The sequence below is a fragment of the Amyelois transitella genome, chromosome 25, assembly GCF_032362555.1.
Source record: "Amyelois transitella isolate CPQ chromosome 25, ilAmyTran1.1, whole genome shotgun sequence".
NCBI lineage: Eukaryota > Metazoa > Arthropoda > Insecta > Lepidoptera > Pyralidae > Amyelois > Amyelois transitella.
In genome coordinates this window covers 7,041,637-7,060,822 of record NC_083528.1, presented here as the reverse complement: position 1 = coordinate 7,060,822, position 19,186 = coordinate 7,041,637, and the positions used below count along the sequence as shown (strand labels likewise).

General features: G+C 32.5%; 1 protein-coding gene across 1 annotated transcript in view; it reads left to right on the top strand.

Annotated features, from left to right (window-relative positions):
- LOC106136528 (protein boule) overlaps window positions 1–18,268 on the top strand; it is a 32,347-nt gene extending 14,079 nt beyond the window's left edge. The window contains exons 2-4 of the mRNA XM_013337106.2: window positions 10,552–10,614; window positions 10,869–11,025; window positions 11,479–18,268. Coding sequence (XP_013192560.1) covers window positions 10,552–10,614; window positions 10,869–11,025; window positions 11,479–11,624 — 366 coding nt within the window. The 3' untranslated portion in view covers window positions 11,625–18,268. The remainder of the gene's footprint in view (window positions 1–10,551; window positions 10,615–10,868; window positions 11,026–11,478) is intronic.
- The last annotated feature ends 918 nt before the right edge of the window (window positions 18,269–19,186 follow it).

Here is a 19,186-nt window from a genome sequence, read left to right as displayed (position 1 = left end):
AGACCATTTATAGTAGTTTAGTAAAGGCTTTTAGGCTATATAACATCACGCTGCAACTATAAGGAGCAAAGAAATAATGGAAAAAAACATGGGCCATTATTCAATGATGCCCAAAATAACTATTCCACGCGGACGAAGTCGCGGGCACAGCTAGCTTTTATTATTAAACCTAACCCCTATTCTGTTCGGAGGGTCAAAAGTTTATCATTTATCATCCAAAGTTGGAAACCCTTAAAAATATCCAATAAAACATTGTAACACTTCGCAAACACGCGACAAATAAGTACTTCGTAATTCTCCCCCCTTTTCTATTTCTCCTAACGATTTCCGTGTAACTGGGCCATTATTAAATCCCTTCCGGACGAGAAAGTTTGGTTATAAAAAAGAAATAACGAGTGTTTAGAATTGAAACTTGAGGTATACATATCTATACTAATATTATAAAGAAGAAGAGTTTGTTTGTTTGAACGCGCTAATCTCAGGAACTACTGGTTCGAATCGAAAAATTCTTTTTGCGTTGAATAGACCATTTATCGAGGAAGGCTTTAAGCTATATCACATAACGCTGCAACTATAAGAAGTAAAGAAATAATGAAAAATGTGAAAAAAAACATCCTTGACTGATGCTTCAATGATGAATAATTAATCAAATAACTATTCCACGCGGACGAAGTTGCGTGCACAGCTAGTATTTTTATTATGTTCTTGTATATATTTTATGTATTATGATAGATATCAACTTAAAAATTTTCATCAAATGCCATATAGTATTAACTCCGCCTTTTATACATCTTACATACCTACACATAAATACAATATATAATCACTTCTATGTCCCTTGCGGGTATATAGAGCCATCAGTCTTGAAAAGACTTAAAGGCCACTTTCAGCTATATAGCTAAATGATGGAATTGAGATTCTAATAGTGACTATTTTTTTGTTGAATAGACCATTATATCGAGGAAGGCTTTAGGCTATATAACATTACGCTGCAACTATAAGGAGCGAATAAAATAATGGAAAATGTGAAACAAAAAAAAAGGGGTAAATTTTTCATCCTTGAATGATGCCCAAAATAACTATTCCACGCGGACGCAGTCTCGGGCACAGCTAGTGATGAATATATCTTAAACAAACAGACAAGACCAGTGCCGTGTGGTTCCCGGCACCAGTACAAAAAAGAATAAGACCACTCCATCTCTTTCCCATGGATGTCGTAAAAGGTAACTAAGGGATAGGCTTACAAACTAGGGATTCGTTTTTTAGGCGATGGGCTAGCAACCTGTCACTATTTTAATCTCAACTTTATCATTAAGCCAAATAGCTGAGCGTGACCTTTCAGTCTTTTCAAGACTGTTGGCTCTGTCTACCTCACAAGGGATATAGACGTGATCATATGTAGGTATGTTTGTATGTATGTACAAACAGACCAAGTGCCAAGAACTAGTCCTATTTAAGCTTTTAGTTACTGCCTGTCCTTATCACGAGCGTACAGTACAGAGCCAATTAACTATAAGTACTATTAACTTAAATTACTAGCGCCAACTACGCCTAATTACCGAAGGCTTTGCCTTGCGTCTACGGCTTTTAGTGACTAAATTTATTTATTTAAGTGTCTAAATACATGATAATATACATACATATAGTCTATTTATTTAGATACATGATAATATACATATTTATAGTCAAGTCCATATCCCGGGGTAGACAGAGCCAAAAAGTACAGTCTTAAAAAGGCCATGTTAAACTATGTGGAGATATTAATATCTTTCCACATATGGTCACGCCTATATCCCTTGCGGGGTAGACAGAGCCAACAGTCTTGCAAAGACTGAATGGCCACGTTCAGCTATTTGGTTTAATGATAGAATTGAGATTCAAATAGTGACTAGTGAGTTGCTAACCCATCGCCTAAAAAAAATACCAAGTTTGTAAGCCTATCCCTTCGTCGCCTTTTACTACATCCATGGGAAAGTGATGGAGTGGTCCTATTCTTTTTTTTTTCTGATTGGGCTGGGTCTGGGATGTGTATCTGTATAAGTAGATATTTAATATAAAATATAGTATCGTTGAGTTAGTATCTCGTAACACAAGTCTCGAACTTACTTCGAGGCTAACTCAATATGTGTAATTTGTCCTGTACCTATAATATATTATATTTATTTAAAAATATACATACATACAGTCACGTCCAAATCCGGTACGGGGTAGACAGAGCCAAAAAGTACAGCCTTAAAAACTGAAGGCTGCGTTAAACTATGTGGTGATATTAATATCTTTCCACATACAACTTATATCGATGCTTTCGACAACAATTGTCGTAAAAACCAAAATGGCACTTTTGGAAATAAGCTAAAAACAAATGAAAAAAAATATTTTCCGTAATATCTTCTTTATTTTAAAACCTATAAAATAATGATGTATACACGAAATACATGAATTTTCATGATCTTTCGCAACGTTTTATTTATATCTATGTCAAGCCTGTATCTTAAAAGTTAAACTGGATATACACCCCAGAAAATTTTAAAAGTCGGTGTTTACGACTTCCGATATAACAAGATCTATTGCTGCGTTTACTACAAATTAGAAGTATTTACCAATTTTTAAAAATGTTAGCTATTAATTGGAGTTAAAAACCTCGTATTAAATCAACTGTTGATGTAAACATTAAAATTTCAAAATAACATTACGTAAAAATCATGAATTTCATTTAGATTTTGCGGTATTTTTAAATTAATATTAATGTAAAATATGAAATAAAACACAAATAATTTATATTAATTAATTTATTTATTGTTTTAGACCAAATTAAATTGTGACCTTACTTTTTTTTATCAAGAGTCAAAAAATAAATCAGTAGAAAAAAAAATCTTACTAGAACGATAAAGAAACAAACTTAGTACAAAACAAAACAACGTAAAGAATCGATATTATCAGAAGTTACTTTGGTAACTGAAAAATAAAACACAATCTTCTCCCTGGTGATTAAAGTAATTAGTGGCATCATTTTAATAACTAATTTAACTAGAAATCTCATCTTCCTCGTCAGTCTCAGGAAGAGTTTCTACAATATCTCGAGACTGATAGGGCAGCTGCTTATATTCAGCATGAAATCGTTTGTTAATTGTACCTTGATCACACAGTCGCACAAGATCTTTATATTTTGCGGCTGTAATGGGTAGTCTATTCGTGTAGAGTGCTTTTGGTTTCAAGTCTCTTACTTGTTTATATTTTTCTTCGTCTGTCTTTTCTTTCGGTTTATTCTTCGCTTTGCCTCTACCCTTTCCTTTACGCTTAATGTCTTCAAACAAGTTTATCGTATGTGTTACAGCATCTTCTTTCATCGAATATTTAAGCTCCATTTGGTTTAAATTTGACTTTCTGAAAGTTGCTATTCTGATATTCCTCCATTTTATATCTTTCAATGTTTCTTTTGTAAAAGTGTTTGACGCAATTTCACCCCAGTCCAAGAAATCCGTGTGGTCCATCACATTGACTATATACGGTTTCGGCCGTTTTCGCGCTGACTCGAAGTATGTAGGCCATTGAGATGGACTCCAAACTATAAGTTTTTTCACTTCTCTTTCTATAACTGCATGCATCGAGTCGGCTGGCATGTAAGTATGTCCCGGAAGTAAAAAATTTACCTGAATTACTTCTAAGTTATTAGAATGCATTAAATAATAATTTAATGCTGCTAAAACCGTTTTGTTTTTGTTTTGACCCCCAGATGAGTCACAATAAAAAAGTAAATTTTGGACGCCTTTTTCATCTGCAATTTTTAAATACTTATACAAACAAGTAGCGATTTCATCACTGCCTTTTTTACCGTCACATTCTCCCCATGTAAAGCAATATCCATCTTGAGTTCTACTCTCATAAACTGTAAAATTAAACACAGCATATTTTCGGGAATAGTATAATAGCATGCTTTCCCCGTGAGGGGTATTCAAAACTTTTTGCAAGTCGAAACTAGCGGTTACTGTTTCATTTCTAATGACATGAAGTTTTTGATGAGCTGTAAATCTTCTGTAACTTGCTTTCTTTTCCAGGACATGATCGTCAAATTTTTTCTTATCTTCCTCATCTTGTAAATCCTTCTGGTTTTCTGCATTTAAACAAACAACACATTTGTCTTTTTTAGGGATATGGAAGCCTACGTGTGGGTAATTCTCAGAAAATATGTTCCTAAATAATCCTTCACTAACGTTTTCTTTTTTTTCCTTAGTGCAATCTTTTAAGTAAATTTGATAAAGGTTTGAAACGTTTTTTATTTCCTTTGATAAATAAACACGATTACTATCTTTTCGAGCATAATGTGACGGTCTAACTGGTAGTTTATCAATAAATTCTTTCACATAATTTTTAGCCGATTCTGAATACTTTGAATAATTTCTTGTTCTTTTTTCAAGTTGCGCCATACCTTCTTTCGAGTTTGCGAGTGTATATAGTAAAAACTTTTGTGTTATGTCCAATGTATTTAATATAAATTTTTGACAAACTTTTCTACTACCTTCTCCTTCATTTATATAATATTCATACGTAATTTGTCTTCTACTATTAGCAGAGTCAGTCCTTTTTCTATTAATTGGTGTCGGACGTGCACACCGAACAATCCAATCTTTTCTGCGCTGAGGATCGAGAGACCAGTAAAATTCAAAAACTGATTTTCGTTTTTCTTCATTAATTTCAAAGCATTTTCTTTTACATTTTTCTGGATGACAAGGATTTTCTTTTAAACTCTTGTTTTCTTTTATTTCTCCCTTTCTATTTTCATACAATAATCCTGCATCTTTGAGCTTTTTATTCTTTTTATATTTATTAACTGGTTTAACATTTCTTTCTGCAAAATCGTTAACGATGTTTTCTACGGGTTTCTTTTTCTTAAATCGTTTTTTTTTCTTCTTACCATCATTGTCACTTGAACTTTCGCTTTCATTTAGGCTCCAATTATCTGAACTGCCAGCGGAAAATGGATTTTCTTCATCACTAGGTAGAAAGTCCATATACGACTTTATGGAAACTTTGCGTCTTTTCTTAAGCTTTTGCTTTAGGTTATCATCAAAGGAACATCCAGGCAAAACGGCGTCTTTTGATAGTCTTGGTTGCAAAGTATTCACAGGTTCAATTAACAAATTGGTAGGAGATATCAACTGGTCTGTATCGGCAGAAATAGGATCTTCACACTGTATACCGCTTACAGGTGAATTGGGCGGCAGCCTACTCAGGTGTAATATGACGTCACTTGATGTGCTTGTTTGCGGAGCAGTAACTGGTACGTTCAACAAATTGGTAGGAGACGTTGACAGGTCAGTATCGGCAGTAGTAGCATCTTCACACTGTAGACCGTCTACAGGTGAATTGGGAGGCAGCGTACTCAAGTGTACAAGTGGTAGTTTAACAGGTACGGCCAGTTGTCGATTTGCGTTACCTACCGGAACTATGACGTCACTTGATAAGCTTGGTTGCAGAGCAGTAACTGGCACGACCAACAAATCGGTAGGAGACACCAACAAGTCAGTATCGGCAGGAGTAGGATCTTCAGACTGCAGACCGTCTACAGATGGTTTGACCGGCGACTTTGTCAGAGGTACAATAGTTAGCTCAGTGGGCATCGTCGGTTGATCATCTCCTGTGGGCCATATTGGTAACGAAACTTCACTTGATGGACTCGGCTGTGAAGTATTAGATGCGAATAACAAATCAGACGTATGCTTGTCAGTGTCTGCTGTAGTAGGGTCTTCACAATGACGGTCCATTAAGAGGGTCGGCATCAGAGATTTGATGGGTGCGATAGGGAAATCGGTGGGTATTGTATGATGACTTGACGGTATCCTCAGGTCAATAGTACTTTCAATAGGAGGGTAAGGATGCTGAGGAAGACCTGAAGATGAACACGGATCAACGTCACGTGTACATAGACTTAATTGTGGTGTAATCAGTGGGGAATCAGAATGCGATTTTACAAAAGTAAATGTGTCGCAATCCGTAGATTTTGAATAAACTGACAAAATATTTATTTTTTTCTTTGAAGTGGTAAAGCTATCATTTGTATGAATTGGACTGAATGATAAGTTTGATACACTTTTTGTGCTATTGCTTTGGCTGCCTCCATTACTTGTGTTAGACTTAGGGCTTACTTTCCTCTTTTTATCTAGCTTGTTTATATATTCTATTTCTGACTCAAGATTTTGATCTATTTTAGTATCTTCCAAATTATTTGTGCTCTTAATATTCATATCCTGGGTCCTGAAAATGAAAAACCAAATATTTTTTTAAAATACTTAAAGATAGCGGAAGCGAAACCCCGGGTTTGAAAACTGATTTTAAAAATAAAATTATGTTTAAATGTTTTACACCAGCAAACATTTAAACATATTTTTTTTTGCAATCAGTGCTTGGGTGTAAAAGTTATTTAAATAATCATTTAGGTCGTAAAAACCATATCAAGCCATGTTAGCGTAAATGTAAAGCAAGTAAAATGTACTTAATAAATCATTTAGTTTAATTTATAATGTATGTCTTTCTCTTAATTTAATAGTAAGTATTTATATAAATAAAAGAATACATAAAACTTAAAGTAAGTATTCAAAACTCTGTGGACCTACCTAATACAAAAGTAAAAGTTTGTATTATTTGTCTGTTTGTGTAAATCACGCTCCAACCGGCCGAACTGATTATGATGACATAAGAATACGAATATGAATAAAACCGATGAACACAAAGGTAGGGTAATTTCAGTTTGTTAGTACATTAAAGTATACCTACATGTGTTTTACACTTATAAACATTCTAACATAAGTATTCTTTTCCAATCAGTTGTTTGGGCGTACAAACATTTAAAATACTAATTTGGGTCGTAAAAACCAAAAAAAGACATATTAGCGTAAATGAAAATCAAGTAAAATAGGTACCTACCTAAGTCATTATAATTTTGCTGAATTTAGTATGACTACTTACTTAGTAGAAATGTTATTAATCCTAATGCATAGGTATATACTGAGTACACATTTATGAGACCCATACCGTCAAAATAATTTAAAAAAAAAACAAGTATCTCCTAACAAACTTATAAACTAGGTATAGGTAGGTACCTACTTTGATACTACATACCTTTTTGATTTTTGCATAGCTTCTCTTAATGATTCTACGGCTCTTTTCCGTTTTAACAAATAGTTGAGCTTTCCTTCCTTTTTATTTTCTTCATCCATTTTGCACAATAAAAATAAAACAATCACTAAAAGTTCAATTAAACGTAACAGAGAGAAATATTGTTATTGTTAGTAATGGCTGTCAACGTATCAACACGACGCATGCGACCGATGAAATGAGCCACTTAAATATGAGCCGCCTCGCACCCCCGCTTTCGTCCTAGTTAGTATAACTTGCTCTTTTCTTCAGGTCTTAAAGTACTTGGTCAGTATGTGCTTCGCAGTCGTGCGGTAATAAAATATAGACCAATAGTTATTTGTCTTGTTCTCTCGCTGCTTGAAATGTTACATACGCAAAAGAGATCACTATATTGGACAGAATGCGTACGACGTAATGCAATTTAACTTTTGAAAAGTGACATGTTTTTTCAAAATTTTGGGTTGTAATTCGAATACTATTTTAGTTTTTGTTTTACGCCATATTTTCTACAAAAAAAATAATAGCTATTGAAAATACGACACAAATAATGATCCAATTCAACGAGAGGTGTGAGTTATGACGTTTGTTTCTCAGAAAAAATTTCATCTTCATAATATTAACGGGGTGTAAGTCGCAAGTTTTTATATCATTTGTATTTACGATGTTTTGTGTCACTGGCAAATATTGAGAAGCATATTTTACACCCTAATAGATCAAGGCTTTGAAGCAATGTGTCTTATACACACCACTTTAAAAAGAAAAGCACGTCTAGACCAATGTAAAATGTTGGGTGTAAAAGCAAATTTTTAAGCCCGATTTAAATACGATATATATACATCGATAGAGCGTCAAAAGTTGAGTAGGGCTGTATCAAAAAGTCATTTTAGCCAAATTGGCTTTTACGACAATTGTTGCCGAAAGCATCGATATTATTTTCTTCGTGAACGCTCATCGGTTGAGGGTACACTTGACCTGACCTTTATTAATACGACCCTGACTTGATCAATGAACGAAGGTGAATAAAGATTCTCGCGTACAAAAGGAGGTTCCAATAATGCGCTACCGCTGACTAGCCACATTCAATATTAGAATAATATTCTTCCAGTTCTATTGTAAAAGAGTCTTCGTTCACTTGTGAAGTTTCGAGTTCGGATTGAGACATTTGGATCTGGTACAATATTCTTTTGTTATTTGCCTTTACGTACATACATACATATAGTCATGTCTATGTTCCTTGCGGCGTAGACAGGGCCAACAATCTCGAAGGACTGATATGTGACGTTGGCTGTTTAGCTCAATCATAGAATTAAGATTCAAACATCCCCTTAAAGAAGAATCCCAAGTTTATAAGCATATCCCTTAGTCGCTTTATACAAAATGCGTGGAAAAGAGATGATTATTTAATTACATTTTGTAAAAAAATTAAAACAAAAAATAAATTAAAATAAAATGATAATAATTTAAAACTGTTTTGAAATATTTTTCAAATCGGTGCGTCTGTAATTAATCTTTGTAACGGAACGGCAAAATTAACAATGGCGGATTTTGGAAAGCGAGTTAACGGGAAATTTAATATCTTCGTAAGGCGTAGATACATTAAGACTAGGTTTATAGTACACTAGCTGTATCATTGAAGCCCTCAAGGGTGAATAATTTCCCCCGTTTTTTACACATTTTCCATTATTTCTTCGCTCTTTATAGTTGCAGCGTGATTTTATATAGCCTAAAGCCTTCCTCGATAAATGGTCTATTCAATGCAAAAATATTTTTTCAATTCGAGCCAGTAGTTCCTGAGATTAGTGCGTTCAAACAAACGAACAAACAAACAAACTCTTCAGCTTTATAATATTAGTATAGATTGTTAAAAGTTACCTACCTTTAAAGGAAAAAGTACGACTTTGTAAACGTGTGTTTGTAAGCATATTAAATAAATATACCTACCTAAAAACAAAAAAATATTGAAATCGATGCTTTATTTTCATTCATTCATTTAATCTATATCCCTTGCGGGGTAGACAGAGCCAGCAGACTTGAAAAACTGGTGCCCGAACTTCTTTAGCAACAGTCCTTTTTGAGTCCATCCAATTATTTTCCCTTTTTTTTAATAGCTTCACCTCCTGCCGAGATCTGTTCATGAACGAACATATCATCCATTAATATGCCTGGGAACGGGTTTTGGCAGGAGACCGACATAACATCAACTTCTCCAAAGGGCCACTACGTGTTGGATTTATATCCCCACGCAAGCCTCTCAGAAATCCGGGATGTATAGACCCGAGATATTCAAATGTAGATACTTATAAAATAATAGGTCAATATTTTTAAGCACTCATTATAAGCTAACTTAGTTTTTTTTTTATTAAATCAATATTTTAATGATTAATAATGTGCTGTGTGGTCCCAGGCACCATTACAAAAAAGAATAAGACCACTCCATCCCTTCCTCACAGATGTCGTAAAATGCGACTAGGGGATAGACTTATAAACTTGGGAGTCTTCTATTAGGCAATGGGCTAGCAACCTGTCACTATTCAAATCTCAATTCTATCACTAAGCCAAACATCTGAGCGCGGCCTATCAGTCTTTTTTAAGACTGGTGGCTTTCTCTACCCCGCTAGGGATATAGACGTGATTTATCTATGTATGTATGTAACAATATTTAAGCCTCCAAATACAAAGCTCCGAACTGCCGTGACAGTGGCACCGGAAACGTCGCCATTTCCGGTGCAGTTGTACGTGTGGAGGAAGTGTTTGTGAAGCTTTGGTTGAAAGCTCACCCACTTGTGTAACTATCTATACTAATATTATGAAGCTGAAGAGTTTGTTTGTTTGTTTGAACGCGCTAATCTCAGGAACTACTGGTTCGCATTGAAAAATTCTTTTTGTGTCGAATAGACCATTTATAGAGGAAGGCTTTAGGCTATATAACATCACGCTGGTAGTATAACGAGCAAAGAAATAATGAAAAACGTGGAAAAAACAGGGAAAAGTACATACATACATACATATGGTCACGTCTATATCCCTTGCGGGGTAGACAGAGCCAACAGTCTTGAAAAGACTGAAGGGCCACGTTCAGCTATTTGGCTTAATGATAGAATTGAGATTCAACTAGTGACAGGTTGCTAGACCATCGCCTAAAAAAGAATCCCAACTTTGTCAGCCTATCCCTTAGTCGCCTTTTACGACATCCATGGGAAAGAGATGGAGTGGTCCTATTCTTTTTTGTATTGGTGCCGGGAACCACACGGCATTCTTCCTTAAGGGCCTAAGCCTCAATGATGCCCAAAATAACTTTTCCACGCGGACGAAGTCGCGAGCACTGCTAGTACTAGATATTTTGCGGGTCTTGATTGATTGGTAGGCGGAAACCACACGGCAATTTCTCGTAAGTAATTTGAAAAATTTTTGTTTCAGAGTGGAGGCGTCATGTTTTCGCCCCTAGGGAGACTGCGGGTTGCTCAAGCTGTTAGAAAACAGGTAAAGAAGAATTGTAGCTTTAAAATCAACATACATATATTATCATCTCTATAGTTATATCTTAGTTGCAGCGAAGCGTAATTAGGAGCGAAGAAGTAATGGAAAATGTGAAAAAAAAGGCAAAAAAATAATCATCCTTGTGGGCTTCAATGATGTCCAAAATAACTATTTCACGCGGACGAAGTCGCGGCCACAGCTAGTCTATTATAAAGTCTAAGTATTGTCGACGTAAAAATTCTCATTTCAAATTCCAGATGAGCCAGCTACCAGTATTAAGCACAGAGTCGGCACCCCTCCAAGCGCCGCTATGCTACCAGCTTCTGTGCGGGCCCCCCCTCGCGCCCCTCCCCGCCTGCGCGCCCTGCGAACTACCCCCGCCCCCTTACGCGGTCTATCAATTACCTTTTGACAGTAAGTTTAACTATTATTAAGTAATACGTTGCAGTCTATGTTCGTAATTATTAAATTTTTAACTTTGGTATCACTGTATATCGTAAAAGGCGACTAAGAGATAGGCTTATAAACTTGCGATTCTTCTCTAAGGCGATGGGATAGCAACCTGTCACTATTTGAATCTCAATCCTATCATTAAGCCAAACAGCTGAACGTGGCCTATCAGTCTTTTCAAGACTATTGTCTCTGTCTACCCCGCAAGAAATATAGACTTGATTATTTGTATGTATATGTATGCAGAAATCGTGGCAAGTGGAAAGATGTAGTCTATGCCTACCTCTCCGGGAAAGAGGCGTGATTTTATTTATGTATGTATATTATATGTATGTATGTATATGTATACAGAGATCGTGGCAAGTGGAAAGATGTAGCGTGATTTTATGTATGTATGTATGTATATAACTGTTTCAGCCACTCCCGCTATATACGGCCCCCCAGCACAGTACACGCTAGTGCCGGCACCGTACAGCGCCTGCTGTGAGCCCGCGTGCTGCGGCCCGCTGGACAAGACGCCCCGCGCGCCCCCGCCGCCGCTACACCCGGCGTTCATTTACTGAAACACGCTGGTTTGAGTTTCTTTTTTTGAAAGGACAGCTTGAATTTCTTTTTTTGAAATGAACATTTTTTTTTTAATATTTGTTGTATAAAAATGTCAATACTGGCCATTGAAATGTTAAGTTAAATTCTAATTTTCCAACGGTTATGAGTTATGACCAAATGACATCTCTAAATTAAATACTTGTTAAATTTAAACTTTATAACAATTTTGTTAATAAGAGTTAATTGACAAGTAAAAAAACATAATTCCAATTCCATTAAAATGACATCAAAATTGTAATGTTTTTACGAGTATATATTATTAAATAATTGTTTAAGTAATAGGCATCCATGAAATTAAAATATCTTGTTGATTTCAAGCTGTCTTTTTCAACTACTGTCAAACAACGCTAAAATTATCATACTTGCTTCAATGAGTTCGATGTTAGCAAACTGTTAAAAAATTACGTTCCTTTTGCTCAAGTCTTCCAAGTCATCGTCATTTTCACTTGTAACTTCCTTTAACTAACGGATCCATTTCGAGCTTGCTAACTTTTGTTCCCAAATTATTTGTATCTAACAAAAAATGTCATGTCAAATAAAAAATATTAAAAACTTCGCAATCCATTACATATTTCAAATAAATAGATATATTTATACAAGAATGTTACCATATACAGAAAAAATAATACCAACAAAAATTTTTAAACTCAAAAAAATAAACTGAAGTCAGCAAGCTCCATTAAAAAAAAAATCTGTGCGATCCTAAACTAAACTAGTCAAAGTCATAGAAGGTATGTGATGAAAGTGTTCAAGATTTGGCTATACATGGTGTGATTCGACGATTTTGTCCTAGGATGTCAGGCTTTTATTTATAGAACTAAGTATTTATAGCTTCAAATATTTATAAGAATGTAAATCGTGAAGTTGTGTGCTATTTATATTTGTGACGTATTAGTATCAAATGATCTTGTTTCTGATTTAAAATTAAAAATCAGAAAAAAATATTATTTAGTTTTTTTTATATTTAAGTTTATTTATAAAAAAGTTTATTAAATAAATAAATAATATTTTAACTATAAATACAATCAAAATGAGTTGGATAATACTCTGCTATTATTTAATCACTACGAAAAAAAGATACATTTAGATATATATACATACATAGCACATTTCAAGAGACATTTGATACTATAATTGTATGACTATCATTGTTAGAAATATACTTACTTACGTGCGTTATAGGCACAACTTAATAAAAATAACGAATTAAGCACAAATGGCTAAGTTTGCTAGACTATAGAATACGTTACCTCTTATAAAAGACAAATTTGTTGTAATTGCTTGTTATCCTTGCGAAGGAGTTTTGTTTATTCTTAACGTAAGATTGTTTTCTTGTACCCTAAGACTTAGAACAGAGATACCTATTTTTAAAAGCAATTTTTTCATTTACTTGTTGTTGTTTGACATTTAAAGTATCACAATTCTATGCGATCTGGAGTATTATATGCGATATGATTTAAACGTCTTATTATTTTCGTAGTATTTATTTTTCAAGTTATTACTGAATGTTAGGTTGTTAACTATACAGACTAGCAACCTGTCACTATTTGAATCTCAATTCTATCATTAAGCCAAAAAGCTGAACGTAGCCTATCAGTCTCTTTAAGACTGTTGACTCTATCTACCCCGCATGGGATATAGACGTGATTATATGTATGTATGTATGTAGGTTATTATTTAAAAGTTCATCAACAACGATGTCTTATTCGAGAAGGAATTACTCACAACTCTTATGTTGTACAATTACTGTGAATACATACATACATATAGTTATGTACATATCTCTTGCGAAGTAAACGTTCAGGCGGTATGATATCATTGAGATTCAAATAGTAACACGTTGCTAGGTTATCGCCCGCAAGAAGAATCCCAAGTTTATCCTATCCCTTGGTCGCGTATTGATATATGACTGTGAATTTCACGCAATAAATAATGTTAATGTCACAATTTAACCAGATCATATAGTTTTGTGATGCTGTCTTAATGAACCCGGGGTCCAAGAAGCGTTAGAGGAACGTCAACTTTGAAATACGGTCATGTTATTGAAAACCGCTAGGCGTTTATCTTGTTATGGAAATTTTGAAGTTAACATTTCTATACTCTTGAATGTTATTGAGAAAAATGTTTATGTTAACAATCTCAGATTAACAATAGTGTAAAATGTTGAATGTTCTAAATGAATCATAGAGACTTCCATGTAGATACGAGTTAATAAAGTTTGAAGTATGACATGCCCCCCAATTCCGCTCCTTATTTTGTAGGTGTGATTTTAATATTAATTTAATTTTAAAATTAATTTAATTTTAATTTTTATCAACATCGTTAGTGATTTTGGAGCGATAAATAAATGTGAATCGTCAAGTATGTGATATGGAATATTCAATACTGTAGCATTAGTTTTATTTAGTCACTTAGTTTCTTGAACTTTCTGTATCGTCAGCGACAAAGCTTTTGGAATTCAATCTAGGACCAAATATATTTCTTGTGCGCAAAAGTCAGTTTCTAGATCTACATAAAATCACAAATCTCTTATACGTAAATTATTGTACGTGGATGTTTATCTTTTCCGATATAGTATTTTATCACTCATTGTAAGTCTTTTGTCTTATTAATATGTAAGGTATCTTTATAAAGAGCTATAGATACTGAAATATGGATTGGAAATGTACTAAAAATTAATATTAAAATTAAACACAGAATGGTCGGTAGCGCAAATATAAAAGAATCCTTATTTTCTTAATTTTTGCGACGAATGCCCAATTTTTTTTAATCAATGCAAATACAATAATCATAATAACATTATGATTTTTTTTATGAAATAACGTAAATCAACCGAAGTATACTAGAAAATTGATATAGTGTTATCTATAGCTCTCATAAATTACTAAACTCTTAATGAGATTGGTCTCTTTAGAAGATTTTATGCGAGTCGGGTGTATCACTAACGTAGCTTGCTCTGAACTTATAAAAATAAGGCTTCATCTCAATTATTATTATATTATACATTATATACGACTAGTGTAACTAAAATGCTGTCAATTGGTCGTCTTTTTACTATTTATTGTAAGTATAGTATTAAAAGCTTCAGTGCTCAAAATTTGGTTATACTTTCATGATTTGTTAAATCTTTCTCGTGATGATAATGATTTTCTTTTAGTTACGCTGTTTTCCTTTTTTGTATTCTATCGCTTTTAACTGTAACTAACTAATATATAAACTTGCACATTATATTGGATAAAAAAAATACAACAAAAAATCGTATAAATAAATATTGTAAGAAAGTTACAATTAAAAAAAAAACCTATAAATAATTATCATCATGTAGAGAAATTGTTTACATAATAATTAGTTTTTCGTATAGAACATAGTTCTATGGATTTTTGTATTATCCAACCTCCAAGTACAAGAAACTTTTTAATATCCATCTAATATAATGAAATGTTTTTAAATATAATATAAATTTTCTATCACGTGTCACTGCTTGAATAATCGTTTACAGAATACAGAGAAGTATTTGTTGATTTATATTATTATTTTAATTATAATGTTATACCTAATTATAATAATATTTATTTTATTTATATTAATCTACAATTATTTTTGTGGACAGTTTAAATACTATTTAATGTTATTTTATTATCTGTTTACTCCTAAATAAAACTAAAAAGTATAAACAAACTGTTTGTAATTAATTTAAATTGTAAACAATTTACCTACAAAGGTAAAATGTTTTAAGTTTTTTTCAGTTTTAATTATAAGTATTTTAATATAATTCAGTTGCTACTTTTCTATACTTTATGTACTATTATAATGCATAGCTATCTTTCTTCTGTGGCCTAGAAACTCTACTGCCTAACATATCGAATATCTAAATCAATACGCTAAAATTATTTATTTTTGGTAAACGTGTCTTGTATATACTGTCGCTAGATGGAGTTAGTGTCGTGAATTTAAAATGATTAGACAATATTAATCTAATTAATTTAGGTATATTTTTAAGATTATCTTAAACACGTCTCTTTAGTAACAATGCTTAGAAAAATATTGTTGTAAGCGGTGAATCAATATTAAATATAATATATAATTATATATTTATTTGTGGTCACAAGCTTAATTAAAATTTAATTTTTGTTTTTTATATTATTGTTTCTGACTGACATTTAAATTATGGGAAAGTCGTATTTCAAATTGTGTTTGATGTTTAATACCGTCTCTAAATCCATTTGATGTTTGTACAGGGACGATGACAATACCGTTAAATTTGTTGAAGAGAATTTATTTTGAGTAGTTATTGCCCTTAAAGGGTAATTTGAAAACGTCCAGTTCGGTTGATTTTCAAACAGAGATGGATATTGCGTTGAAAAACAATTTGAATGAAATCCCATTTTTCTAATTTTCTTCCTCTCAATGCTTTGCAATTGCATTCTTAAAAACAAAATGATTTGGAAAATATTTAAGATTATTCAGTTTTTGTCGAAAATTTAGAATGCTGGAAGGAAAATTTTCAGCTGTTTTTTTATCTAAACACAAAAACTCATGCAAGACAGCTTTGATGAAGATTTAGAAATTTATTTTCTAATAATCTTCACAGAAATAAAATGTATCGTGATACCAAAAGAAACAATGTCCAAACAAAAAATACACCACATCTTCATATTTTAGTTAAATATATTTTATGTCCAATTTTTCGAATTGTATTCGTCGTTTGTATTTAAAGAGACATTTGAGCATAAAGTTTACTATTAATTAATTATACAGATATGAGTGCTCAATGAATGGGAATGAACTAGAAATGGTCGTGTAAATCATCATGTTATCAGTAACAGTGCGAGTTTGGTTGTAATTTCAACAATGTCACTTTAAAATAAACGAAATTTTGATAAACCTTTACAAGTTTATAGTCCAACGTTTTGTTAAGATAGTTTTAACCTTTTTAGAGAGACGTACATTTGTCGCGAAATATGATTTGTTGATTGATAATAGAAATATTTCATAGTAATATTTTATTGTTGACTACTTTTAAGGATCCCCGTAGATCGCCACGCGTTGTAATGCTTTTTAACTGACCACTAGATATAAAAATAATAGAATCTAATGTTGAAGTTGAGAAGGTGTGATTTTCTCGCCTCATGCCTTAAGTACTCAGCTGACTGTTGACATTTTCCTTACATAATATTATCAGAAATACCGATGAGAAAGAACAAATAAAATTTTTGAATCTGAGTACTTTTATCTCGAATGAAGGCGTGGTTTCTGGGATAGTAAAAGTCATGTAAATGAAGCCACATTTAACGTAAAGTAATATAACTCTGTAAAACACAGTCAGTCTATGTATGACTGTATTTATATCAAAAATAAAATTGCTACTACCTTCTTTTTTAATACTCTACGTGTTTTAGAAGGTGATTCTTTAAAATTTGCTAATTATTACCTAATTTAAAAATTTTACAATATGGTTAATTAATTATAAAGAAAAAAAAATACTACTTCACAATATAAATTACAATTTAATGGTCAAAACATTTCTTCGATAATTCAAAATAGTATATACATTAATTACTAGTGTATAACTAACAATATTTATTAATATAGAATGCGCGCTATCGTGATCATATTCAATCATTACGCACATAAGTAATAATTAATTAAATTATATACGAATTAATTACTAAGTAAATATTTTATGTAAACTACACCATAATATCATCGAATGTATGTAATTGTTGATTGTTATAATTAAAAATAATTGTCTAGTTATTATTCGTATGTGATATTGTTATTGAAGTAATAGATATATAAATGCTAATAAAAATAATTTATCAATATTCTATATTCTCCTTGTTGACTTGTGTGTGTATTAGGCTAAATCTTTCCTAAGACGTAAAATTATATATTATTTATAAGGGATGTTGATCAAAATCACTGCTGTATGTAGTGGCGTCTGGCAAGTCTGCTTGTATCATTTATCAGCATTTTGTGTATTATACAACTTGGCTAGAAAGTGTAAAATTTGATAATAACCCGAACTAATTAAAGAATATATCTAATATCTTATATAATTATATTGTTTCGTCATAATTTCATTCAATAATTTTGTTTGTTGTTTATTATATTCATTAGTTTGTCCCATATTTGTCTATGTCTGGGGTCAGTTATATTTTCTTTTTTTATATAATAAGATATATAAAAATTAAACTTTATTTTAGTTACCGCCACTTGGACGGGGACACAAATAAGTTTTCAATTAAAGTCAAAAACACAGAAAAAATATTTGTTGATTTATATATGGTATGTACTTATTTTAGGTATTATGAAAAAAAATTTAAACTAAAATCATATATAGTGAAAAGGTAAAATTTTTCAGTTAAATTGTAACACCCATTAAGACGACAGTATTATTATATTTTAATTAAATTTCATTACATAACTGTACAATATTTATTTATTTATGAATTCTTACACTTTCTAGCATAAAAGCAAGCCACTTCTAGTCCATATCACTGGATGCTAACTCACTGTAATAGAAGTACAATAAATAATGAAGCAATAACGAATAATTATTATTAAGTCACGTATTAATAAATTAATTAATGGATTAAAAGGGCTTTTTATTTCTAACCGGCTATCCCCCGCGGCTTCCACCTACCTTAAAAGTACAAACATACTTAAACAGCAATCACATCTATGTCCTTTGCGGGGTAAATAGAGCCAACAGTCTTGAAAAGACTGAAAGGCCGAGTTCAGGATGTAATTGAGATCAGATAGTGACAGGTTTCTGTCCCATCGCGTACAGCAAAAATCTTTACTTTATTAACCTTTTCCTTAGTCGCTTTTGACGATATCCACGGGAAAAATTAGAAGTGGTCCTGTTATAAAGTGTCGGGAATCACACAACACACAAGTGAAAAAAAATTGGTTGATTCTTTGTTAAGACAAAACTCGAAATTAACTGTACCGATTACGATGGTAGGTATTTGGGACAGAGACAAACAAAATCTTTAAGGAGAAACAAAGCTAAAATTTAATAAATAAATATAAGGGACAAATTACACAAATTGAGTCAGCCTCGAAGTATGTTCGTAATTAATGTGTATGTATACATTTATATGTTTTTTACGACATCTATGGCAAAGAATTTTAATAGTAGTCCTTTTCTGAAGTTCTGGGAACCACACGGCACAGCGTAGAATTTATATGTCCATCTGCATACATAGGTATAAGTTCACTATACAACATTATACAATTTTAAACATACACAGAATATGAAAAAGATGCCTAAATAAATTAGTTAATAAACTAATATTGATCAAGTCTATGAAAGGCCAGGTCAAGTGTCCTGAAGAGTCGACGAGCCTGCATGGCGAGAGCTATGATAGTGATTGAAGCAAAAGAAGTATGCAGGGATCGTGGCATGTGGAATGATGTAGTCTCTAGATGTAGTTTGATGTAGTTTCTAGTCTGTAGTAAAGAGGCGTGATTTCATGTATGTATTGTTTCTTTAACAGCAGGATTAAAGAAT